At 44.8% G+C, this 27132-nt stretch overlaps 1 protein-coding gene and 1 long non-coding RNA gene across 2 annotated transcripts; both read right to left on the minus strand.

Annotated features, from left to right (window-relative positions):
- Window positions 1-6066: 6066 nt before the first annotated feature.
- Window positions 6067-17438, minus strand: LOC129117569 (phospholipase A2-like). The gene is made up of 4 exons (XM_054628312.2): window positions 17146-17438; window positions 13835-14000; window positions 9334-9440; window positions 6067-6301 (listed from the first exon to the last, which is right to left on the minus strand). Exons 1-4 carry the CDS (start codon window positions 17186-17188, stop codon window positions 6138-6140), a joined length of 480 nt encoding a protein of 159 aa, XP_054484287.1. The 5' UTR covers window positions 17189-17438; the 3' UTR covers window positions 6067-6137.
- A 1569-nt stretch (window positions 17439-19007) lies between these two features.
- Window positions 19008-26701, minus strand: LOC143693388 (uncharacterized). Its single transcript, XR_013181023.1, has 3 exons — window positions 26435-26701; window positions 24444-24473; window positions 19008-23021 (listed from the first exon to the last, which is right to left on the minus strand). It is a non-coding gene; the product is annotated as an uncharacterized LOC143693388 (long non-coding RNA).
- Window positions 26702-27132: the final 431 nt, after the last annotated feature.

The following is a 27132-nucleotide window of genomic DNA, read 5'->3' on the forward strand; positions in this document are numbered from 1 at the left end:
CCTCAGAAGCAGTTGAGGCAGGAACATCAGGCTTTTTTGGGGTGGGAAGAAAGAGGTTAGTGTTGCAGATGGAAACGGGGCTGACTGGACTCTAAATTTCACCCAAAGCCCTTAGACAATGGCATTAATCTTCCTTCCTTTAGTATGGCAGTAGAAAGGAGCTGATATTCAGGAAAAGACCTGTCTGTACACAAGAACATAATCTAAGCAGGAACTAAGAAGAAAATCCCTATCATAACAGTGACTGCCCTCACGTGTTAATTCCAGGAGCCATTCTTTGTGCTGGTTAGAGGTCAGGAGCAGCAGGGACATTTATTATCCTATCTTCCTCAGCTGTCTTCTTCTCTCTCTTCCCTGGTACAGATGTAGGAGTTACTGGTGGATGTGCAAACAAGGAGAATGCAGCAGCTGTGTCTCATGTAACAGCACAGCCTTTGTTGTTGACACCTGAGCCTTGGAACCTTTTGGTGACTCAAACACCAGCCAAGGAGAAAGCCAAAGAGGGTGAAACTGTGGTCTTGAACTGTAATCTTAACAGTCCACATCATCCCTCCCTGACTGACCTGATGGTGAAATGGTACAAAGAAGATGAAAAGGGGCAGATGGACCTGCTAGAAAAGAATGTGACCATCCTGCCAAATAATTCCAGGATCTTCATGAGTGGAGACTTGTCCCAAGGGGATGTTTCCCTGATTATCCTCAATGTGACAACCAGTGACCATGGTATTTATTTCTGTGAGGTTACACTTCCGGACGGGAAGGTAGTGACCGGAGATGGCACAAAGCTCAGGATCAGGAGGGCTCTGGGTAATACTTGGAGTTATTTACTTATTTACTTTGGTCATCTTTGTTTTTCCTCCAAAGCTGGTCTGCACACTGGTAGAAAGAGAGAAGTTGCCCTGTTTGGCCTCTGGCAGTAAAGGCCTGGTGTCATGGAGTGTAATTGCTCTATAACATTTCTCATTATTTTTGTAAGGCCAGCTAAAATTCACTAGCTTGTCTCTATAAAAAATCACAGGTATTATTATAAGGAGGAGCATTTACACCACAAAAAGGAGTAATGTTATCCATAAAAATAAAGTCGCTGCAAAGAATGAAGCAGCTAGACAAATTCCTCTTGTACTCACAGTTCTGGCAGAACCCCCATGAGTGACAGGTGACAAGGTACCATCTCAAGGAACAGCTCTAAACCCCTTTTTTTTGATGTTATTTCTCTCCAACCCACTAACTTGCATAGTCATTCCTGAACTCTGAATGACATAAGTAATCCCACGATAATCACGAGGATCATATGTAATATGATTGTTATATAATTTCTGATTAACTTCATTCACATTAAAGTAGCATTAGAAGTGCCATGTTATGTTTTCTTAGCCCCACAGATACACACTAGGCATATTAAGTAAAGAGGTAACTTGCTACGTCTGCAGCAGCTGGAAATGTCAAACTTTCCTTTTATGTAGGCTAAACAGATTCCAGTCCCAAAAAGTCAACACATTAGAGGGGTTATTATCTTATTATCTAATTAACAAAAATGCCTCCTTCTGTGTCAAGAGTAAATTATGCAAGTGCCATTTTTCTCTTTTTCATCACCAAAGCTTCTATCTCACCAAGAATCACTAAGTCTTTGGCCTCTTGAGCCTGATTCACTAATTTTTATAACATCACTCAGTTTAAACTGTAACACTAAAGCGAGCAAACTGTGCCCCTCTGCAAGGGCTTTGGTCGCGTGTCTAATGAGGTCTCCTGTTGGCTTGATCTCATAGTCTCAGTAGCACAGGTTACTCTTGAAATGTCTGCACTCTGGCCAGCATAATTGCCTTTCTATGTTCCTGAGATGATGAAATGTATAATTTCGGCACTATGCTATCTCTGTCATGCAACAGTCCCAAGAGCAACCAGTAAAGAAGGGACTCCAGTGGAGCTGTCTCTGCTCTCTTGTGCTGTCTCCCTTGGAAGTAGATAGGCAGACCAATGGTTTTCCTGAAGTTGTCAGAATAATTTTTTTCCTTTCAAAAATAAAGTATACAGGCCTGAGTCCCATTAACTCAAGCAGCAGCTTCTTTTATCATCCCATAGTGTCTAGCTGTTGAGGGAGATTTCTGGGATGATGGGGCTGCCCTGTCTCTAAAGCACCAGATAGCATAGCAGCTTAGGAATGCTGCTTAGGAGTTCCTACACAGGAATGAAAAAAATCAGTAGCTCTGTAGTGCAAGTCACTCTTCCGTGTAGAAGGGATTTCATGTCAGACAAGACATCAGCATCATCATAGTAAGCATCTTCCTCTGCAGCCACTGCAGAAAAGATGCTGGCTACATTGCATATACTTGTCTGGAAAACATTTTACATCTCTCTCTGTCTTCCTTTCTCCCCCAGGCTTGTTTGGTATAGAAGAATCCATTGGAACAATCATTGGGGTTGTGGCAGCTGGTATTGGAGGCATAGTGGTTCTGATCATTGTTTTAACCCCGCAGCTGAGGAAGTGCATCCTCTGCATGAGACAGGAGTCTCACCAAAGGTACCTGTGTTTTAACTGAAAGACAAATAAGACATTTACTTATCTCTGGTCAGACATGGGATCTGGTTCAGAAAACAAGCAGTGTGAATGAAACTCTAACAGAGCTGGTTCTGCGTTCCATCAGTTTTTCAAATAGTTTTTTGTTTATGTTGGGTAGAGCTTTACCAATGGGCCTAATGAGTTACCTATAAAGAGAATAATAGGATCTTCTTTAGTTGCCACTTTGGACTAAGAGTTTTTCAGTGAGATGCTGCAGCTTCTTTTAACAAAGACCAAGGACCCATTCAGTTCTTTTCTGCTTATACTGAAGGATGGTTCTTCCTCCTGCCAATTTCGTTCTTACATCTGTATTCTTGCAATGCTTTTGTACAGAAAACCTATGATGGCTTAGGTCTGTGAGGTGTGGTTTATAAAGTCTTACTTAAAGATCTATCTTCTATTAGATCAGCTGATAACGTTGGGAAAACCAGGCATTTCCACCATACATGAGCCAAAGAAATGCCCCGATAAGAGGCTGATGTACCCAAAAGCTCGCCTACTTTTTTCTATTCTGTCAACTAACTGATCTAATTTGAGGAGACTGACACTGCATTTTGAAACAAGTTTAGTTCCCATTTTGAGCAACCCAAGATGTGGTATGCGTTTCAGAGCGAGCTCAGCTGACTTTTCGCATTCATTGAGCAGACGTGTGATTTGCACCTCTTCTCCTGGCGCTCAAAAATCTTGCTCAGCCTGATGAAAAAATCCCCTCCCTGAAGGGCTGAAGGAAGAGCTGTGCCTGCAGTTCACTGGAGCGCTGCCGCCACCTGATGGACAGCGTAGCGGGGACAGGGACACGCCGGGAGCTCTGCCGCTCTCTCCGGGGAGGATCTTCCAGCCCTCGCTGGGAAGCGCACTCCCTTCCATAGGTTGATGCTGTCCACACAGCAGCATCCCTCTGCAAACGCTCTATATTAAGAATTCACAACTTCTTTTGCCAGAAAGCCTCGGAGGAGTTTATTGTGTTGTCCTGACTCTGTTGCTCACTCATTGTCTCTCCTTTCCTTCTTGCTCAGCATAGCTTGAGGTAAAGCATTGTGGGAGTCTCTGGGATATGCAAAGCCTGCAGGTGGAACAACTTCTGATGCCCCATAAGCCAAATAAATGGAATTCTAGATGGAATAAAAGCCTTTGCCTCTACGTGTTGACTTTGGCATTTTTGTTTTTGTTAGCAAGCTTCTTTTTCCTGCAGCTTTGTCAACCACAGTGGCATATTTACCATCCTCCTGCAGCAAGAAGCAAAACAGCTTTTTGTGAAGAAATTAATATTATCACCTGCAAAAACTCCACTTAGTTTGGCCACACATCTCTGAATTTAGACTCTGATGAAGCACCCTGGGTCTCTCTGTTCCATTAGCTCTTATTTTAAAGGTGCAGTTCAAAGTTTGTCAGCTGAGTTTCAGCAGACAGAAGGAGCCCAGACTACCCAGGTGCTCCGGGTGCCCATGGTAGCCCCTCCCCAAGGAAATCAAAAGCGTTGCTTCTGGGGATGCAGGAGTGGCTCCCAACTGTCTGTGCCTCCTGCCAGAGGCTCTTGTCCTGGTGGCTTGTCCAGCCTAAATGCTTGTGACAAAGATGCAAAGAGGGCCCACTGGTACATAGCAACTCCTGGCTGAAAGAATGGGATTTTGGTTTCTCGTGCCAGAAGGAAATGTAGCATTTGAATATAAGCCTTTAATACTCTTAAAAAAAAAAAAAAAAAGGAGAGATGAAAGATTTGCTTGACATGACTGATGTTCTCCACGGCCACTGTTTCCTGATATGACAATAATTGATTCCCAGGCAGTCAGTAACTGGGGGACATGCCAGTATAGGAGACTATGGTAATCACATATCCTCTGAACAGAGAGAGACTTAATTCTCTCCCAGGATTTTCCTGAGAAGCTGTGAGAAAGCTCAGAGAAAACAATTCTTATCTTCACTTGCCGCACCTGTTATTGTGCACACGTGGAATGTGTTATGGAGATTGTTTACCAAAAGAGTGATTTCCTAATTGGACTCTAGTGATGGTGTTTTGATTGAGTGACCAATTGGATCCATGTGCATATCAGACTGACTGGCAAGGGTGATGGGTTTTTCGTATAGTATAGTATAGTATAGTATAGTATAGTATAGTATAGTATAGTATAGTATAGTGTAGTATAGTATAGTGTAGTATATTTATTGTATTATAGTGTAGTGTAGTGTAGCTCAATAAAGCATTTGTTCAGCCTTCTGCAATCATGGAGTCAATGCACATCATTCCTGAGTCAGGTCTGCTGCTGCTACTATAGGAGACCCTCTTCTACATGTATCAGAGAGCAGTGTATCAGCTCTGAAGCCTGTGGAGCAGTGAGTATATTCTTTTGCAAAGTGTGGGTATGCCTCTAGTAAGCAAAGTCAGAAATCCTTGCTGATCTTGCAACTGCAATAGCCCAGTGTAACTCTGCTTACCCTTGAACACAGCTCAGAAGTGTCTCCAGTGCTGTGATGCAGGAGCATGAGGGATAAGACAACTGGGTTCTAAGCAACCTGGTCTGGTTAAAGGTGACCCTGCTCATTGCACAGACATTGAAACTGAATGATCTTTAAAGGCTCCTTCCAACCCAAACTACCCTATGAGTCTATGATTAAAAAAAAAAAAAAGTGCTATTTGGTGACAGGAGATGTGTTCCCACTGCACCACAGACCAAACCCTCTGTTTCTGCAAAAGTATGATCAGAGCAGAATCTTCCCTTTGCTTCATCATATATGTTACCTGTCACAGAATCACAGGCTGGGTAGGTTGGAAGGGGCACAGTGGATCATCTGGTCCAACCTCCCTGCTCAGACAGGGTAATTCCAGAGCACATGGCACAGGATTGTGTCCAGACAGGTCTGGAATATCTCCAGTGAGGGACACTCCACAACCTCTCTGAGCAACCTGTTCCAGTGCTCGGTCACGTGCACAGTAAAGAAGTTGTTTTTCCTGTTCAGGTAAAACTTCTTGTGCATCAGTTTCTACTCAATGCCTTCTTGTTCCATTGCTTGGCACCACCAAGCAGAGCCTGACACCCCTCCCTTCAGTTATTCATAGACACTGATGAGGTCCCCTCTCAGTCATCTCTTCTCAAGGCTGAACAGACCCAGCTCCCTCAGCCTTTCTTCATAAGAGAGATACTCCAGACCCTTAATCACTTTTGTCACCTGTTGTTTCCCCAGTGGGTGTCAGAGTAGGTAAAGTCCCCCACCAGAACCAGGGCCTGTGACTGTGAGGCTGCTTCAAGCTGTCTGTAGAAGACCTCATGCACTTTCTTTCTCCTGTTCAGGTGGCCTGTAGCAAACACCCACAACAGTGTTACCTCTATTAGTCTGCCCTTTTTTCCTAACCCATGAGATCTTGACTTGCTTGTTGTCCACCCAAAGACAGAGCTCGATACATTCCAAGTGCTCTCTCACAGACAGGAAACTCCACCACTGCACCTTTCTGATCTGTCTCTCCTCCCCATAAATCCTGGACTGATAGAAATTCTCTCACACCATTGTTAGATCTGGAAAATAAGGAAAATTTTTATTCCACTACCTTCAAGTTCAAATTGTTTGAAGAAAGGTCCTAAAAAGACTATTCTGGCCCCCCATATCTGACATGGCAGGTGGGATGAGTCTGTCCACATAAAAAGTCTGGCCAGAGGATGAAGTGAGGATTGTATGGGGCTGCTCCCCAGCACTTGGCTGCTTCTTGGTCACACAGGCACACCATTTTTTCACATCGGTCTGTCAGGTTATCTGCAAAAGAAAATGTGAGCTGAGGTTGAGAGATTCTGTATCAAAGGCAAGAAACAGTTTTAGGAGGAAAAATCCCCTAAAAAAGCAGCCCTTGGGGATCAAAGGCTGTGGCAGCAGGATCAACATGTTGTGTTGTGGGTGGATTTGACCCTCCCCTGCCCTCTCTATCAACAGATCTGACCTTGACTGTGACAAAGAGCATCAGAAATTAGCAGCTAAATGTAGATTGGCAATGCTTATAAAAATCTGCTCAGCACAGAGCACTCCCTGCTTCTAGATCTGTGTGAACTATGAGGATTTAATTCAGTAGTCAAAGCTGAAAAGGAAAATTATTTAATCTTAGCCTCAGGTAAAAATATTCCACTGTTCCTCAGTCTGCGAATTTCCCTTCTAACTTCTCCCTCTGCAAAACAGACTGATTTCAAAAGAAAAAAACACTACTTTGAAAGAAGGAGCCTCCCAGAGGGATATTCAGAAACCTGAGGGCGTCAGAGCACCCACCAGGCATCCTTCACTCTTGCTGTACCAGTTGCTGCTGTCTCTCTCTGATCACAGCAGAGGAGCCAAGGAGCTTTGCAGCAGGGCCAGGTACCTGATTTTTATGAACTAGCAGCTAACAAAGTGATCAAAGTCATACATGGAACTATACAGGAATGCAAATATATGACTACATGGCCATAAATAACATCAAAGCCACTAGCTTAGAAGGCTACATTGCAAATGACTGAGTTTGGGTTAATGAACCTCATCCCACCTATAGGTGGTTTAAATGCAGTTGTTTGGTTAATATTATTTTAAAGGACAGTACCTTGTTTCTTTGAGGCTGCTACCATGGATTATCTAACAGACACAAAACCCTGCACTAGGCAAAGTTTAATGTGCCAGTGCACATGGGCTTCACTCCAAAACCAATTGGAATGAGTATAGGAATTTTTTCAGATTTCACTGGACTTTGATGGATCAACCCTGTATCAGAAAAATAAGAAAGCTGTTCGGAATAATCACGTATTTACTGCTAAAAGTGTTTTAAGGGTCAATGAGGACTTAAGGCCACTCTTCTCTTAGCTACCAGTCTTGCCTGATACTCTCCTTACCCCTGTGCTCCTTGAGCTCTTCCTATGCTATGCCAGCAACTGTTCATCAAATGTGAGTACAAAAGTCTGGATCTGTAACATTCATTCAAGAGGAATGATTTTTTTTTTTTACCAGACCCCACAACCAACAGCCTTTTCTATATTCCAGATATCTATTGAATGGAATTTGCCTACAGGTGATGGCATATCTAGACTGAAGAATATAGTTTTGCCAGTTTTTTTCATTCCACAAACAAAACTACCTAATGGTAGCAAAAAGAGGAGAAACACCAAGTAAAATGAGTTTCTGTTTATTTTACATGAAAATGTCTGTATTTATGGTACAGTGTCAGGCAGCAGGCATCCAATTCCTGTTGCATTGAAATGACAGTGCAAACAGTTCTGCTTCTAACACTTCTGGACATCATTACCCTGAGCTCAGCAAGCATGCCTGGAAATTTAATTCTTCATCTCTTTTGTTTGAATGGGGTCAGACATTATACCTTCACATCCCAGTAAGACCTGCCAGTGCTGTAGCCTGGGGTAGGAAATTTGCCTTCAAAAGGCATTTCTATAGTTCCTCCTCACCAGGGATATTAGGGGGAGTGTAGCCTTCTGAGGGCTTGTGGAGAACAGTTGATGGATGCATCAGGTCTTGCCTGGACATCAGTTAAGGAATTAATGATATTTGTTTAACTCATGCTTGTTGGCCAAGTCAGAGCAACTGCAGACTGCTGCACTCCTATGTCCACTGCCATGGACTGAATGATACATCTCATATCTGCAACTTGGATTGTTCCTTCACAGCAAAGAGAAACAGGACTTTTCCCCTGTAAAATGACTAGCAGAAAATATCAGTCAGCTGTGGAAATATGGCAGGAGGAAGAGCAGTTGCACATTAAAGTGACGCATTCCTTTGCCAGGACTTTGTATTTACTAGATTGTTCTGGAACTAGGAAAAGAGCAACTGCAGATGTGCTGTGTCCCATCCCCTATCTGCTGGCAGATCTTCAGCTGCTGGTGAGGCTGAGGATTGCACCAGTAAAATATGGTTTTCTGATAAGGTAGAAATAGTCTTTTAATGTTCTAGCAAGTAACTTTGATGATTATGGGGATAAGTTTTACTCTCACAAATTCTTTTCAAACTTTCAAAGTCTTCTACAATGGATTTTACTACCAGGAGATTTCTGGAGACTTAGAAACACAAGTGACGAATTCTAAGACTCAAGTCATCTGGTGGATGTCAAAACAAACTGTGCAAGACACTGACAGGCTGTGACTGTGCAATTCAAACCCTCTTGACTGGGTACCAGCTGTACAGCTGAGCACAGCCCACACTTGTTGTCTGCCTGAAGCAGTCGAGAGCATTTGATTCTGCATGGTTCCAAATCCCTGCTGGAACCCCAATACTTCAGGCTGGAGCCCCAAATGGGGCAGAGGTGCAGGCTGGCATCCTATTTAACCTATCTTGCAGCCATGCTAAATAGCCTGGCTCTTCTCTAGCAGTGCTTAAGGGTAGTAAAAAAGTGGACATCCCTGCTGAAGGGAGGGCCATAACTGCAATGGAAAGAGCACCCCCGAAGACCCCCAGCTGTAGAAAGAGGCACACTTAATGCCAGTGAGCAGAAAGTCTCCAGAGAGTCATCTGCATCCCTGCCAAACTAAGATGGTTTGGGGTCTCCATGGCCCCCAGTCCTGCTCTTCAGCCTGGGTGGATCTCAGGTTACCTAGAATGGGTTGTGCTGGGGCTCCAGCTTTCCTCCCAGCTCCTGGCAAGGAACGGGCAGGGAGCTTGGAAGAGAACGGACATTGCCTAAAGCAGCTTTGAAACTAGCTTGGCAAACACAAACCTGCCTCTGGTGCCTCCAAAGCTCTTTGGTCTGCCTGCTGCCTGCAGAGGAGGGAGGGAGGGAGGGAGGGAGGGAGGGAAACCCAGGACAGGAGCCAGCCTTTCCTTACCACACCGCACGGTGTTCTGCTCACACGCCCACTGGTAGCGCTGCACCTTGGGGTTGCAGCCTTCCTTCTCTGCCGTATCATAGCAGCAGTCATGCCTGTGGCAGCACCTGGGAGACACAGAAAGAGAGGGTATGGGTGTCCTCCTGCATCCTGCCTGTTGGCACAGACTCCAGGGGAGCTTTGCTGACACACAGCTCGTGACAGCAATGTTCACCCCAGCCTGTCAGTGAATCATCTGTTGATAATGCAAGTATCCTGGCATCTCTAGGAAAGCTTGCTTGTCTCAGGAGCTCATTAATGCCATATTTTTGCTCCCATGACCACTGCACTTCTTCCTCTGAGCTTTTGCCCTCATGAAAGCATGTGTGGTAAAGACACGATAATCTGTCTGAAAAGGAGCAGAAGTGTTCCTATAAGTTGTGCTATTGTGGCTCACTGGCTTAGGCTTAGACCCATCCCAAAACTTGAAATTGGAGTGTTTCTTGCTTTCCTCAGTATCACCAAGAAGCTTAGTCTCTTCAGTTCACCTGCCATGTGCACCTTGGCACATAAAGGTTCTGAGGGCAGGCTACAAATTAATTAGTCTCAATGGTGAAATTCATATGAGTTAACTTAAGAACCTTAAAAACCATCTACATCTAAGGCATTCACCTATCTTCTCTCTATGCACATCTGCACCACAGTTCACTTTTTCATGCTGCAGAGATCTAACACAGGGTGAAAAGCATCAGATTTGAAAAGTGCAGTTGTGTTTCACCAACCATAGAGGGAATGAGGAGGAATAGCTCAGCTGATGACATCTGTCCTATGGACTAGTCAGTGAGACCATTCTCACTGTCAGTTATTTCTGAATTTATGGAAAACTTGACATCACTTGAATTTTTATTCTTGTAATTTAGGGATTCAAATTCCACCAAGAAAAGATTCAGCACTTAGAGATGCTTTCTGCTGAATAGCAAAGGTTGTTTCAGTAAGGATGCAAGGTCAGAGGCTGGAGCCAGAGAGCAGTGAATTCCTGTATTTCCAGGAGACATCTCTGCAAGAACTGACTCTTCAGAGAAACCACTCTACTAACTGGGAAAAACTGAGGCAGGCTGATTTTACATAAAAACCCTGAAGCTGCAGCAAAGCCTAATCCATCCTCAGGGGAATGATAGGTAGCAGAGCAGGCCCATCCCTAGTGTCTCATATATGGGACACTGAGCACCGGAGGCTGTGGTGGAGGGGAGTGCCAGCTATAGAAACGAAAGGTCTGTGAGGTCTGGGGCGTGAGTCAGTAGCCAAATTGATGACTCAGTGGTGGGGGAGTATGGGGAAGAAGAACAATGTGAAGATAGACGAGCAAAGGGAGGTGTTAGGACCCTCTGTGCCAAGGGAAAGAAATTGCTCTTTATGAAGAGCCAGAAGGAACAAAGAGAAAGAGAGGTAGGAGAAGTGAGGACAGATACTGTAGGGGGCAAAAGATGTTCTGTGAATCAGATAAGGACAAGCAAATGAGCACTGAATTTGCACTAGTAAATGGTGTTCTAGCTAGCGGTGAGAACTCGCTGCTCCTTATCTAGCTTGGCAAAACCAGGGGAAGTCACATAAACTCTGCAAAACCACAGGATTTGGGGCATAATTCTGCTTCCCCTTACAGCAGTTCCTCCTGATGATCCCCACAGCTGCAGCAGGGTGACAGGTAGCTTACTTCAACACAAAGCAAAAAGACTTTTGGCTCCTATTTTACAAACATCTGAAAGAACTGTCAAGGAATGAAAACTAAGGAATGCTATTGTTGTCCTTTGCCACCTTCAGATAGTCCCCTCCTGTCTGGAAATGCCCTTTGCTGCACCTGGGTCAGAGTGGTGCTAAGCTTTTAATGACCTGCTAACATTCGGTTACACCAACACAAACAGAGGCAGCCAGCACCACGGCAGAGCACTGGTCATCAGCGATGGCAAACAAACACAGCTGTGTCACCTGGGTAGTCAACAACCTGCTCGTCATGGCTGGGCTACGAGACAGCCCTAATGACTACAGATAGCTCCGGCTGGTCCGCAGGGATCAGCTGGCCAGACCCCTGCTGTTGATCAAATGCCAATAAGGTAAGAATTTGTCATGTTGTGTTTGTCACATCAACAGCACCCTCATTGCTGTGTGTCTTTTGCTTTAACCTTGCGACAGAGGAGAAATCTTACTCTTCCCTACGAGTTGGCCAGGATTTAACAGTTGGATGCAATGATCTTAGAGATCTTTTCCAGCCTTAACGATCCTGTGACTTAGATGAGTCATAGATGCACCCTGCCTTTCGTGGTGTTTTCAGGGAAGTGCTGAGCGCCCTTAGGCCGTACTTTACAACCTAGGTGCTGCAGCAATCCAGGGGAACAGAAAGGAGAAGGAGAAACAAATCGATTGAGTCTATGTGGAAGAAATGTCATTATGCCTTGAAGTGATGGAACTGTGAGAGTGGAAGAGTGGAACAAAAGGGAAAAGGTAATTTGTGACAACCCACATCAAAGTCAGTATGTGGAATAAACCTTATAAAAGGATTACCCACTCAATGGCTTTTTGTTCTTTTTCACATAAAAGAGAGGTGCTTAGAAGCACTCTAGCCCTGTCTAGACAGATTGACTGAATTACACACAAGAAAATTACCCTTTTGTAAGGGTCTCTGTAAAAAAACCTAGAAGGTCAAGGAAATGAATAATTTTCAAACAGTATTTGTCACTCACAGCCAGTAGTTTTGCCACCCTTTCTTTTTTAGAATGGCAAATAGGGAAAGTGATGTGGTCACTTTGACAGGTGTGGGGTACTCAACTACTCTAATCGTTGCAGTAGTTCTTAGTAACAGATATCAATATTTCTCTGGCAAACAGAAAGTGGAAAATTTTATGCCTAAATCTAGTGTGGCATTGTTTCCTAGCTAAGAACCTAAGATTCTTCCTAGCTAAGAACCTAAATAAAACTTTTAAGTTTTTCTACAGCAGCCAAGCATTGCAGCTAAAGAATAATAATGAACGTACTTAGAGGATCAAGCTTCCTTTTTACAAACTATCTGATATTTTGAGTCATTTCCACTTGCAAAGTCTCATTTTGTGCCTTTAGGATAAAATCCTAAAATACTCCATGCAATTTAAACAACAGCAGAAACACTGGCTGGTGAACACGTGGCCACCTTTTTCTTTTTCAGGAGTGATGACTACTTGCATCTCCCAGGGTCACATAAATTTGGATGTCACTCAGTCTCTATGGAAAACAGCTTTTAAGTCCCTCTGCTCACCCCTTCAATAAAAGCAGTGCTCCAAATTAGTGAAGTCATGTTTTACTTTCAAGGCTTTATTATGAAATTTGTTAAAGGATAACAAAAATAATTAAACACCCTACATACACTGCTGTAGATAAGTGCTGTGATAAGCAGGTCAAGAGATATTACTGTGGTTACTCATCGTTTGTGAGACCCATATTGACTGTTTCATAGATTAAATATTTCACAGACAAATAAAGGGACATGATGAGAGGGCTTTGGGAGTGAAACATCTTACTGCATTAATGAAGACAGCTCCATTAGTCTTCTCGTTCATGCCCACAGAGATCTTTAGCTTTGATACCTTTTCTTCCTTCACTCCCCTCTGCCCCTTTTTTCTGTCATTCTAATTCAGCAAAATCTTGGTTTGTAGCAACCTGCAACATCTCCAGCATCAAGGTATTCTGGAAAGCTCAGTTTCCTTCCCAGTGAGCTGCAGACTGCCTTCACCCCTACTAAAAGCAGAGCTTGCTTACTAGTAGCACCTGGTCTGGAGACTGTAGATAGACTTGTGTGCTTTGACTTTGATATTTCAAACCTGGCAAGATTACAAATACCAGGCTCAGAGCAACAAGAGTCCACTATCCTCAGCTTTACTCTCATTTACTCTCTTATGCTCATTGCACAGTACAGGAAAAAAGCCTTAGATTGCATGCAATACCTCCGACACTTGTTGGGAATAACAAGGCCAACATCTTCCCCACCAACAAGGAAAAGGGGAAATAACACCATGGTCTCCCTTAGTTTTCTGCCTTGATTCAGTGGGAACTAACAGCCAATTAGGGCAACAGGTTTAATTACTCCTTGCAACTATATGGATTTCTTCAAGAGGACAAACAGTGATATTTCCATCACTTCCATTTTAAGGATTTAGGTGAAATAACCCTCCAAATAACTCCTTTCGTCAGGCAGGGTGTGCTCTCTATGAAAAAACAAACAGCTATTTCAAAAAATTACATCCTGGTTTCTCCTTTGCCCTCTACCCCACATATTACAGTGTCCTAAGAGCTTTGGTGTCATCCAGAAGGAGGTTAAGCCCTCATTCAAATCCCAAGTGATACATGGGTCATCACTCCCAAACCCCCAGTATGTTCATATATACTAAGTTCCCTGCCCACAAGGCAGCAAATGAGTCAGTGGAGTCACAGTAGCACAAACAGAGAAAAGTAGGGAGATCTGCACTGCTTCTGGACACATAGCCAAGGTTTCTCTTACCAGTCCGTTTTATCTTTAGGCCAACCTCGTCCTCCCAGTCCACAGTAGCACCCGTAGCCAATATATGCCAAGGGAGACCGTCCCGTGCCACACGTTATGGCTCCAGCCAGTTCAATGATTCCTCGAGTGTGCAATGAATGGGACTTTCCCAGAGCACCTTTCCAAACTGCAAAGACAGGACACGGTTACACACAAGGATTAAACATGCCTGCTACTGATTTTCCTACTGTCCTTAAAGGGAGATGGTTTTGCTTTTGACTGGTTGGTTGGGTGCAGCCCTGACAATCTAACTAGTCATGACATTCAGCTGGCCAAAGGTAGTCTTGCAGGGAGCTTTGCCTGCGTCTCGGATAATCAAAAGTTGGATGCAGGAATGCCCAAGCATGCTATTTCTTCCACAGGAGCTCAGTTGAAGCAGGACTTACTAGTTCTGGTGTACTAGTGTGTGATTGCAGCTGTGTTGCACCCAGGAGCAGTGTGCGTGGTTGTGCTCATCACAGAGCCCAAGCTGTTAAGCTTTGCAGGGTCTGCACCAGCACCATGGAGGCCACCTGCGCTTCACTGCACCCCAGAGCTCCCAAACCTGGGACAGTTTTCCAGCTATGCTGTGGTCCTGACTGGGACATGAAGCAGCAGAGTACAGCCAGGCAACCAGACCTAACCAGGACTCTGTGGAAAGAAATGAAGTTTCTATGTTGCTCAAGATTTCTTACGTTATCCAAGTTTCTCTATTTTTCAGGATCTTTTAACCCATTTTCCAGGTGCAAAACATACTGATAATCCTATTAATCTGCACAGAGGGACAGCTACACGCCCCTGAGCCTGTAGAGTACACACTTTGTCAAGGACAAAGTACCTCTATTAGCCAAGACGTATACAGCCGCTTTCTCTTGTGACTCTGGAAGTGCTGGCAACACTTGTATCCGCTTCCGTTATTATGTTCCACCTAAGTCGTAACAGGTGGGCCACACTAATTTGGGGAAAAAGGAGAAAGGAGCTCTGTGTCAGCTGGGGTGTGTAGATGGCCACCCAAACCAGTCTGGAGATTTTTGAGTTACGAGTCTTTCAGTCTCCTGATTTCTCAGGTTAATTTGGAACTTTTTTAGAAGCCACAGGCTCATTCTTGCAGTAACTGTTATGGAAACCAGGAGTACCCTGCCCCTAATACTCAAACCACTGTGATGCTCAGTCGCAAACTTGCTCTTATCCTGCTGTATAAGTTGCTCTTATCCTGCTGTAGAGACAAATAGGAGCATTTCATGCTTGGATTTACTGTGAAGGACCAAATGCACTTTGCACTGCTCTATTGGTAGGATCAAACTCCTCAGCCTAAAAGCCTGACTCATCTGCTCATCCCACCCATGCACAGCTGCTCCAAAATCAAACAGGGGCTTTCCAGCATGCTTGGATGGAGAGGGAGGTGACTCCTGGGAGCTGGGAACTGGCCACTGAAGTTGCTTTGCTACCTACCCCTGGCTATTGCAGCATGCTTGACCTCTTCAAAGTGTTGTGCAAACACGGGCTAATTAATCCTCTAAACCACCCAAGGACTCAATACTATTATTAAAACAGTTGCTTTCCTTTTAAAACCTAACCTCTAATCCCCCTGCTTGGGCCTCTTCCCACATCTCCTGGGCTAGCTTGCCCTCCGAGCCCAATCCAAATGCCAGTGAAGACAAGGAGGGTCTCTCCCCATGAAGGACAAGGCAGGGCTTTGCTCCCTCTCCCAGCTCGACCCCCCAGCAGGAGAGGGTGCCACCATTTTCACCCCAGGGATCCACACCTTAGGCTGTCCAGCATAGCCTCAGTCTGCTTCCTGGGGCATTCCTTGGGGATTAAATGCACATTCCTGAAAAAGTAAGCACTGCTCAGCTAAACACTACTTGAGTGTTCAGGTTTCGTGCTAAAAACACATTGGATGGGTTTTATTGAGAACTAAAGAGACCACTTATTTTCCTTGTCTAAACAGCAAGGCTCCAGAGTTAGAAGGGGGCTTAGCTCTCAGGGGAAATCACAAGTAGTGAGCTGCTTTGAATTTGGGGGTATAAATCATGATTTTTCAACCTGTTGCAGTTTGCTGACCCTGAAAATATTCCAGTGGAGACAAAAACGTCTTTGTAGGAATCCCAGCCTTCTGACAAATGGCTTGACTTCTTTTTTAGCTCTTTTACTGGCCTCTTAAGCCAGCACTGCTGGGCTTAGCCTGTTGGCCACTGGCTGAAAATGGTTGAGGCTGCTGTAAGGTAACTGTACCTCACCCAGAAGAAGAAAGGCCATTTTTCTTTTGGGGATATCTCTGGAGATCAAGGAATCACTGTAATTACAGTGCAGAGTTGCTATGAAAGTGGAGAGAACGCCCCAAAGGAAATTGAGTCCAAAAGACTCAATTAGTGTGCTTAGGGCTGTGTGTTCTGCAAGAGGCGTCCAGGCAGCCTCTGATGTTCCTGTTCTTTGAAAGCTGTCTGGGTTTTGAGCCAGCAGTGCGCTGCTGCAGCTGAGAGGTCAGCCCTAGCAAGTACATTTTTAATATTCAGGTGCACAGCTAATAACTTGACCAAGAACTGAAATTGCTTTCTCTATGCTAGGCAGCTGAGCCAACACAGCCAGGAAAGCCTTGAAAATGTCTGAGTCTCCACAGCAGCCTGCTCCTAGCCAAATGTCCTGTTAGCAGCATGTCCAATCATTAGTTAAACTACTAATGGACCACCTTAGAGAAGAACATACCTGCAGAGAGGTGAGCAGAGGTGAATCTGACAACTTAGCACTATTTCCTGCTTAAACTGGCAGCCTTTGCTGTAAATAAAGGTAGGAGGTTGTTTTTTTTGTTTTAAAACTCTACTGCAGGTATAACCTCAGATGTGCCAGTTTAGTGTTTTGTTGCCTTTGTCTGTAGGGACTTTATGTTAGTGGCCATTTATGGCTTTTATAAACAGAATTTTAAAAAACTGTTTTAAATTCAGATGTGTTGATAACTGCTCACTCCATGGACACTGGTATAAAAGGAAGGTATTTCAATGGAACACGGACACTAACAACTCTGTAGCAGAAAATTATTAAAAAAGAAGAAGACCTGTGTTTATACAGGTTATGCAAACTATAGCTGGGGCTGGGAAGTGAGGCAGGCAGGCAGCTCACTTACACTGTCCCTCACTGTAAAGTTGAGGATTGTCTAGTGACACTTTTTTCCCTCACTTGGCCACATCACACGGCGGTCCTGGCACAAAGCAGGCAACGCTGATGGCACAGGGAGAGGCTATGCCTGGGCAGGGGGAGGCATGGCAGGGAAGAGGGACCGAGGGAGTGCTACTCACCTGCCTGAAGCAGCGCCAGAAGCAGCAGCAGGCGAGGGCCCATGGGCAGATCGCTCCCACGCTCGGGTACTCCGGGGATCAGCTGCCGGCGCTCCGGCAGTGCCTGGCCCTACTGCCAAGTGAGCCGAGGTGTGGTTGTGCTAAACAAGCCTGCCGGGCTGCTGCCCCGGGCTTTATATACACATGGCTCTGCGCCCGTCTGCAGTGGAACACCCTCTCCTGCGATGCCCCCGAGCCCCAGCGCGGTCCGGTCCGTCCCCGCTGCGGGAGCAGAGGGCGAGGGCTGGCTCTGTTTGCCCAGCATCGCCTTTGGCAGGGAGGGAGGGGCTGCTGCAAGGGCATTAGGCCGGTAGGCTCTGGGACAGCCCAAGACCCAGGCACTAAGCCGGGCTCCTTTAAGCTGTTTGCTTACAGACCCTGGTTAACCTCTGAGAAGCTGCGGCAAAGTGAAGCCTTCAACCGGGCTTTCTGTGGCTTGGGCTCGCTGCTGTGGCATTCCCTTGGCAAGGATCTTCTCCTTTTATAGATCACTTCCCAGGGTATATTTTTATAAATTATTTTATTTTAAGACTGATTATTTTCATGGTTAAAAAAGAAAAGACAAAACTATAAAAATCCAACAGAAAGAATACTGTTAAATGCAGGTACCTAATTATAAACTGACCAAAAGAGCTAATTTGGCCCCACTCCAAGGGATAAATACCCTCTTGGCCTGTTGCTGCACCTGACTAACACCAATAGATTTCTTGAAAACTCGTCAGTATGCGGCTACCAGCCACAGTAGGAGACCAGCAGCTGGGTCCAGCCCTGGGGCTCTGGTCACAGTCGGCAGCCAAATCCAGAGGTGGCCTCCCTGTCACACAGCCTCTGCCTGTATGAGGCCACAGGCAACGTGGGCAGGAGAAATGGCCACAGTTATTTTGTCTTTGGGCTTGAAACAGCTTTAAAACTCCTTCTTTCCTTGGTACAGCAGCCACTTGACTTGGGGTCTGAGCATATGCCCCTTCCCTGGTGTGGGTGCAGTGGGCAGGGTGGGCTGCACTTCTGGAGTGGAAGAGGAGGGGAAGGGGGCTGCTTGCCCCTTCTTGGGAACAGCCCAGGACTATCATAGCAGCACTCCTTGCCTGAGTGTTCCTTGCTAAAGCTGTGTTTCCCTTCTGAATGGCATGGGTTTAAATATTTGCTTGCTACACATTGGTAGCGAATCAAAGGTCATCAGCAAGTCGTGTATGCGGCTCCCTTCTGCTGAGACCTGCCCCAGTACAGCTGCTGTCACTCTTTGCCAAGCAAGTTTTCAAGATACAGTACATCCTGGGAGATGCCCTGTGATACAGGGCAAACGAGACAGCAGGATTGAGTAAATCTCATTACAATGACCAGCCTGAAATTTCCATCCCCAGTGATGGGCCATGTGCTGGCAGTAGGGGAGGAGGGAGGACAGCTTGAGCACAACACACACCCAGCTTCTCCCTGCCCTGCACTACCTCAGAGGGGCTCAGGAGAAGTTGCAAAGCTTCTGCCCTTGGAAGCCCCCATCAGTAACTATTCATTTATTCAAGTCATAATGCCAAATCACATAGAATCATAGAATCACAGAATCATAGAATGGTTTGGGTTGGGAGGGACCTTAAAAATCATTTGAAACCCCTGCAATGGGCAGAGACACCTTCTACTCAGACAAGTTGCTTCAAGTGCCATCCAGTCTCACCTTTAATGCTTCCATGAATGGGGCATCCACAACATCTCTGAGCAAACCTGTCCCAGTACCTCAGCGCCCTCATAGTAAAGGATTTATTCCTAATATCTAATCCAAACCTGTCACAATTGGACACAAAATAGAACGACACACATGCTGGAACCTCCAAGGTAAAAAAAGAAGGGCAGTTTATTTTCAGCCTTCATATATACAGAATTTGAAAAGTGACCCTGGATTGGAGGATGCAAAACAATCATTATTTACATGAAAGTGTGCCTGAGAAACTCCATTACAAAAATGTAAACAACAGAAGGCTTAGAAGAACTTAGAAGAACATGGCGACGCTAACCTACTCTTTTTCATTTAAAAGCCATTGCCCCTTGTACTGTCACTACAAGCCCTTGTAAAAAGTCCCTTTCCAGTTCTCTTGTAGCCCCATTTAGATACTGGAAGGCTGCTCTAAGATCTCCCAGAAGCCTTTTTTCCCTATGATGAACAGCCCCAGCACTCTGTCTTCATAGGAGGGAGGGGTGCTCCTGCCCTCAGATTACCTTCATGGCCCTCCCCTGGCCTCGCTCCAGCAGGCTCACATCATTCTTGTGCTGGATGCAATGCCTCATGTGGGGTCCCAGCAAACTGGAGCAGAGGGGGAGGATCACCTGCCTCACCCTGCTGGCTCACTGCTTTGGATGCAGCCCAGGATGCAGTTGGCATTCGGGGCTGTGAGTGCTCATTGCTGGGTCATGTTGAGCTTCTCATCCACCAATGGCCCCAGGTCCTTCCCAGGGCTCCTCCTGAGCCATTCCCCACCCAGCCTGAGTTTTGTGCTCAGGGCTGCTGTGTGTGGGAGCTGTTGCTGGCACATGTTTGACCTTAAGAATGAGAGTTTGCAGAAAGACGATGCTGGAGGACAGATGTGCTGTGATCAAAGGCTCTATGGACACAGGGCCTGGGAGAAGGGCAACAAAGAAGGCAGGTTTTGAAACACCATGCGGGGTCGGGCTGAGCTACACCCTGTTAGAGTAAACCCCACCCCTGACGGGTACGTGGCTGGCCCAGTTCTTAACTGGGGACCAAGAGGGAGTTGCGAGGAACCTCTGCAGATGCTTTACAGGATTCCTGGGGTCCCCAAGTCCAGAGGAACTGTCACCAAAAGTATCTATTCTGGTAGATATTTGGCTTTATTTACTTTGGATTTATCAGAATAATTTGGATTTACAAACAGACACTTAATCTTTTTCTTCTAAAGCCTTGATGATTTATAAACCTGATCAAAAAAGACATTATGAAGTTTCAGATCACAAATTAATTCTATTTGTTATGTTCTCACAGCACCCCAAATAACAGGTTAGTTTTTTGCCCCCATTCAGCATCAAATACAAAATAAGGAAACAGAGACTCCTGTAATAGCCAAATGTATCTTCAATTTTGGAAGAAGATTTCTTCGGGGTATTAGGAAGGGATGCCCAAATTCAACCTTAAAATGCAAAGCAGAGTTAATATATCATATCCTCATGGTTATTTCACACCACTGACTGGTCAAGTTTGTTAATCTGTGCAGGTACTGGTTACTGTTGCCTAAGTTAATTAGCATATTTGTTAAATAGCATTAAATGCTAATCATGTTCTTACTACGTTACAACAAATACACTGGGATCATGAGGGCATTTCTAGTATTGTTTAGGGAAATAAAATTAATTCTCCAATCCCACCTGTTCATGTGAATTTGCATGTCACCTGTTTGAGGTCCACTCTCACTAGTAGCAAGAGGCAGCACATGAGAGTGTTGGATGTCATCGCATCAAACTCAGACTCACACTACTGTCTGTCCCAAACTGCATGCAAAATAAACTTACTTTGAGCCTCAGGTCACTTGTTTGGGGCAATTGATCCGTACTGCTGGGGGGCTGCCAGATAAACTGGCTCTGCTGAAAACAGTTCCCTTGGTGTGTACCACCAAACCAGCTGTCCCTCAGGGGTGGTGGCACTGCATACTCTTGGGCTTGTTGTTGAAAAACAGTATTTGGGAAAAGTCTTCAGTTGAAGGGGAGAAGAAATTTGTAAGGAATCCACAGTTTTATATAAGGCTTACCCAATCAAGTTCAAACTATCAGATCTTCTTGTAGAAGATGGGCTGTCCTTCATCCCCTAGAGGCTGTGCTTCCTCAAATGAAATACCCAGCCACCACTGTGGATGTTGCCACCAACCTCAAGAGGACATCTCTGTTCAGCACCAGAAGAATCAATGGTGCTTTTGCTGTCCAGGCCAAAGGGTTTTCCTTGATTTCCAAGATTCTTTGAGAGGCAGAGGACTCTTTCTTGCAATACCATGAGCATTAGAATTCCCTATAGGATCTGCCCCTGCAAAGACCAGGAGACTGGAGACTGAAGGATACAGAATGACTGTTTGGGTAGTCAGAATTAGAAGAGAAAATCAGTTCTAAAGAGAAGAACACTCCACATTAGCTGTCTGGAGGAAGAAAGTAAATCTAAAAGTTACGGAGTTAACAGAGTAATATAAGTAAATAGTCTTGCTTAATATTGTCTTGGATGGAAGGTCTGCACATATTTTAGTGCTGATAACGCCCATTCAGTCTTTAATGAGGAAAGACATTTTATTATTATTATTATTATTATTATTATTATTATTATTATTATTATTATTATTATTATTATTTCCAGTTTCTAAGTCAGCCCCAAAACAATTTCTAGAAGTGCCTCCTGGTTTGAGGGTGTCCAGTATGCATCTCCTTGAGTTTCACTGCTGCTGTGTGATGGTCTCCTCTTGATGGTGTCATTTCTGAATAGTGAAGCTGGATGGCTCCAGCCTGGAGCACCCTCTCAAAGTCAGTGCCTGCTTTTGTCTATAATCACACATCCCCCTTTAGTGAAAGGTGAAAGGCCACCTCTCTCAAGATTTCACTGTTACAGTTTTCTCCCAGCAGTCTCAGAAGGCACTGGGCTGACTGCAGAGGACCTTCCCCTCTGAAGTAATTTCTACATATGTTGTTCCCCTTTTGCACACTTGCACTCCTCCCATGAAGGAGTGGACCTCATGGTCTGCATGTATAACCTGCTGGAGTGGAAGGCAGGTGGAGCTGACAGGAGTCAGGAAATGACAGGGAGTTGAAGCAGGAGAGTAATATGATATGCTGAGGGAGCAGCAGCTTCTTGCTTATCAGCATTGGGGAATGTGAGGCAAACACTGTGGGCTGTGTGCTAGAGAAGAGCTACACCACCCCAGCAGTCTGCCTTGCCACCCTCACGGCTGCCTCCATCCAGCCCTCCTGAGGATCTGTGACCACACAAGGTCCATTCATTTCACACGACACACAGAGTTGCATCCCTTCACACATTCCTTCCACAAGCCATGGAGAGAGGAGATGCAATCCACAGAAGAGAGATGGGGTGCAGGTGTCCCACTGTTGTGCAGTCACTGCAGGTGGTGACAGGCCCCAGCAGCCTTCTCCTCTTGTCACTGGGAACATCAAGACTTTCCCAGCCTTCTTCTCCCAAGTGTTAGTGACACTCTCATGCTGAGGCCTTTGGAAGCACCCACTTCCTTGTTTGTTCTGCCTTTTTGCTGTAGAGCAGCAGCCAGCCGGCCGCCTGAGAGACAGGCTCGCTCAGGAACAGAGAGGTTCTTGTGTCCTCCAGGAACTGTTGGGCTTTGGTGGAACTCACATAACCCACTGCAACTCTCAGGGCAAGGGGGCCATGACTCCAAAAAGGTTTTCAAGACTGCAGTCAATGTCCCTTGGCCATAGACAGTCAGAAATCAGAAACACAGCATGCCCTGGCAGTGTGGAACCTGCTGCCATCACCACCTGGGGAGACCGCTGTCGATACAAACCAGGGACAAGTGCATCTCCTTGGAACCACATTGAGCATTGCCTGTAGCAAAAGCCAGGAATACATGATCAGCTGAGCACCCTGAGACAGCTGGCTTTCAATTTAGAGCCCTGGTGACATTTCCCACTTAAAAGGCAAAGTAAATGGGTACAAGTTGAATAAAAGTGTCTTCTTCCAATACCAACACCCCCTCAAGCTGCTTTAGTGTGTGAGATCCACCAAGAGGTTTGGCTGCTTCATCCAACAGGAGACCAGGGAACACCCACACAAGGAGATTGAACGTACAGTCTGGTTTCCAAAACAAGTTCCTGGAATGCGTCTAAGTTCCCTGAAAAAGAATTACTAACATAAATGTTTGTGCTCATTTAACAGGAACCCCTGTTAGAGACAAAACTGAAAGACCCATGACATGAATTCATACCAATGACACCAAGATTCATGATACTAATCTAGACTCAGAAGCCCATTAAAATACTTGGTTTGATGTGTCAGTGTTTTTAAGTCTTGTTTAAATTCATGGGCAGTTCCCAACAGAGCAAAATGGTACTTTTTTTCTTTTCTGGTTGTAAAGTTAATGTAAACAGAGGTGTGTTCATAGATCCTCCTGGGAGACAAAGGAAGGGTTGGCCTGAGTGGGGAAGGTGTAATACCAATCAGCACATAAAATTCTTATTCCACCTTCGCAAGTATGTTTCAACCCTGACAACTCTGTGCCACTGTCCTCACTCAGCTCTGCCAATATATTCCTGTGCTTCCTATCTAAGTAGTCTGGTGTGCACAGTCTGCTTCAGTTTCTCATTTGCCCACTGTTCAGGCTTCATTTTCATTTTTTTCAATTGCTAAAAGTGTTCCTGCTTCTACACTTGCCATCTCATATATCTCTCCTTCTGCCTTTTGTTCCAATCTACCACTTCTATCTTCAATGTCATAAATCGCTTGGAGACTCAGGCTGGTAACTGTCTCCACCCTCAGGTAGCAAGAGACACAGAAAAGTGCTTTTTTTACTAAAGGCTTCCATTCATAACAGCAGTTGGTCCTGTTTAAATTAGGGAGCACTTGGGAGCTCTGAGTCTTCCACTTTTAAGAGGCAGGGCAATTAGGGATTTCCTGAAGAAAAGAGGATGTATGTTACACTACCTCTGCTCCATTATTCAGATTGCTAAATTAGGATGCATCAAGTGTACAGACTAATGTCTCCTATATTTGATATCTCAGTATAGAAAGAGTAAGTCAATAATGGGCTAAATTTTAGGTGGTGTTGCTACTTCTACAGGAAATATGAAATCTTCCTCTGAAGATGCTACTATGATGATTTGCTATCAGATTTCCTTCTGAAGGCTGGCCATGAGCTCAAGGTTACTGCTACAGACTTACTAGAAGAAACACTGCATAGCAAAGGTTTAGCTGCTCTCTTTTCTTGACAACAACCAATGCTGCATATTGCAAGTGAAACCATGACAGCAAGCTTTTAAGCATTCCTGGAAACCCTCTGCAGTTCATCAGACCAGGATTTTGTTAACCTACATGGAGACACACAATTAAGCTTGTATTGATAAAGTACCCCAGAAACTCCTCTTCACTACTTCCACAATGCCAGTCCGAATTTTCAAGCCCAAGTTCAAAATACTGTACTTCACACAGTGCATTCCACCCACAGGCCCTTCAAAACTTCTCTCTTTCTATAGATATGTACACATCTGCACCAACATTCATATTGAATACTGCTACCTTGTTTTGTTACATGACTCACCAGTTCTGCTGCTTTGGAAATTGTTGTTTTCTGAGTTCCATGTTGGGTATATTAAAAGGTTTTGGGGGAAAAAAAAAACAAGGAAAAAAACATCAGGACAGTGAAAAGAGCTCCACCCTTCAGGAAGAAGAGAGGAGATGGCTCTGCAATTTGTTCTGCTGGTACACAATGCTCTGGGCTGGTCACTATGGTCATCCAGCAGGTTTGTGGGCTTTTGCTGTCTGGGCAGCTCCTAGATGAGGGCATGCTGCCTGTATTATATCTCCTCTTCAGGCTTTGTCCTTGTGGCAGGTAAATGACCACATTTGCAGTGCCAGTGCCAGTCCTCTCCTCCCTTACATGATAAGGGTTTATCAGATCAAAGCCCACACCTTTGATCAGGTTTGGTCCTGGGCACAAGAGGGCTGGATGCTGTTGTGCTCTGAATGCTGAAGAACTTAGTGCCTTGTGCCTTGAGACACAGCAAGGAACTGCCAACACAGGAAGTCCCTACCCCCATGGAGATCTCAACTCTCAGTCAAGCTGCCTCACTTATATTCACTGAATAATTCAGGTGAGGCATTTTGATTATGACTTCACGTAGCCTTTTGTTTACAGTTATAGGAAATTTTCAATCTCTACCTTGCTCTCTTGCCTTTATCTCATACCAGACATAGTGCTTACAGAAAATTTAAGACTGCACTGAAGAACACAGTCTATTTATTATTTTAAGTACTAATGTATTACTAGAATGCTGTTGGTTGTGAGGTGGTGGAATGAGATAACAGGCTGTGCCTGATGAAATGTCTTATCACTTCATGGATGCCAGCCATCACTTGGGAGTTCAGGAGTTCACCCAGTTCCCAGCACACCAAGAAACTGCCTTCAATAAGAACACTTGATTAGTTAGCAGAAAAAAGATCTGCAATAATAAATTGGGTAAGTTGATGTAGGGTGTGTGGCCTTCTAGTCTACGCAGCACAGAGTAGGTCAGCTCCAGATAGCCCTCGTTAAAATGTCTATGTTCTACTTCAGTGCATTTTCTCACAGTCTAGACACTTACCCTTCCCACTTTGCTCTATTGTATGTTTGGAATTTGTGTATTTTGTCTCTTTTTGCATCTTGTTCCTATCCATGCATATCCCCCTGGACATCAAGTCCCTGATCTCTATCACTGTCATATTTGCACAACAAGCAGCATCCATGTCTGCCTGAAGGCATTCTTATCATTCCGAACACCTCTGATATGTGTTGCAATCAGCTCCTGAACTTTTTGACATAAGACTTATTGAAGATTTCAGTATCTTCACAAGCAAAGCTATACTGAATACTCAATCCATTTGGGACCTGTGAGAAGATGAAGCTTCTCTTTTCTTCAGGCAGAAGAATGAGTGTGAACACTGGTAAAACTTGTGCCACTTCTTTGGCTACTCACAGTGTCTCTATGGCTTCTGCCTGGAAATTAGCTGAGGAGCAACTCCATCAATATTTACTCCTACTTCTCTGTTGGATTGAGGATACAGATTTTTTTGGTTCTCTAACTCCTCTGCTGGGCAGGCAGTGTATTACAGTATGACAAGAGCTCCAAACATGGGTTGTTTTGTGGAGACTTTCTGCCCATCCCTCCAACTTGTCGAGGTCTGCACGGACTTCTGGGGTATGGGCCACTCCTCCCAGCTTTGTGTCATCAGTGAACTTGCTGAGGAGGCCTCTTCCCCTTCACCCAAGTCTCCATTGATGGAGAAGTTAATACTAGGTCCAGTATTGAGGGACACCACTAGTGATCTCCATTTGTACCCCGTGCCACTGATTACGACCCTCTGGGATCTGCTGTTCATTTCAGTTCAATCCACCTCACTGTGCCCTCTTCCAGTCCACATTTCCTGAGTTTGAGTATAAGGATGCTGTGAGAGACAGCGTCAAAAGCCTTGCTGAAGTCAAGGTGGGCAAAATCCACTGCTCCCCCCTCATCCACCCAGGTGATTGCTTCATTGTAGAACACAATCATTTACCTTTAGTGAATCCATGCTGACTACTCCTGATCTTCTTCTCATCCACGTGAATAGAGATGTCTCCAGAGTGAGGTGCTCCATGTTCTTGCCAGGGATCCAGGCACTGGTCAGTTGGTTCCTCGGCTTTATGTACTTCAGTACAAGGATTCTGTCTATTTGCCAATGTCTTCTGTTACTTTAGAAATACAACTTATTGTAGGTTTTTTTCTTCAAACAGAATTCCATCAAGTTCTGCTGGACTGAGTGACAAGCAATCTAGAAGATGTTACTTGTTTTGTTTCCAAAACATTAAATTTTTCTGCAGTTTTGCTAGAGAAAAGCCAAAATCACATGAATGCTCTTCCACTAGCAATTGTTTTGTCTGTAGATGTACCAAGGGCATCACTTGCCACTTGTTTAGCAAGTTTAACTGTAAATATATACATCCATCAATCAAAACATATTTCTCAGTAATCACTATATTCCCTGATATTTTAACCTTTATATTTTCCTTGGCATTGCAGTTTGGCTTTCCCTGGCAGAGCGATAGTTAGGCCACTGTTTAGTTTAAATTTGGCTTGGCAAGTGTGCTATCCTCTCTTGCACAGCGCTGAGCACGTCTTCACACATTCCAGCCACTGCCAAGTTATGTGTTTTGTGCTTTGTTTACTGTTCATACAGAGAGTATTTTTTCTGAGACTACTGCTGAATTAATTTTT

This window comes from Agelaius phoeniceus, chromosome 2, assembly GCF_051311805.1.
Source record: "Agelaius phoeniceus isolate bAgePho1 chromosome 2, bAgePho1.hap1, whole genome shotgun sequence".
In the NCBI taxonomy this organism is placed as follows: domain Eukaryota; kingdom Metazoa; phylum Chordata; class Aves; order Passeriformes; family Icteridae; genus Agelaius; species Agelaius phoeniceus.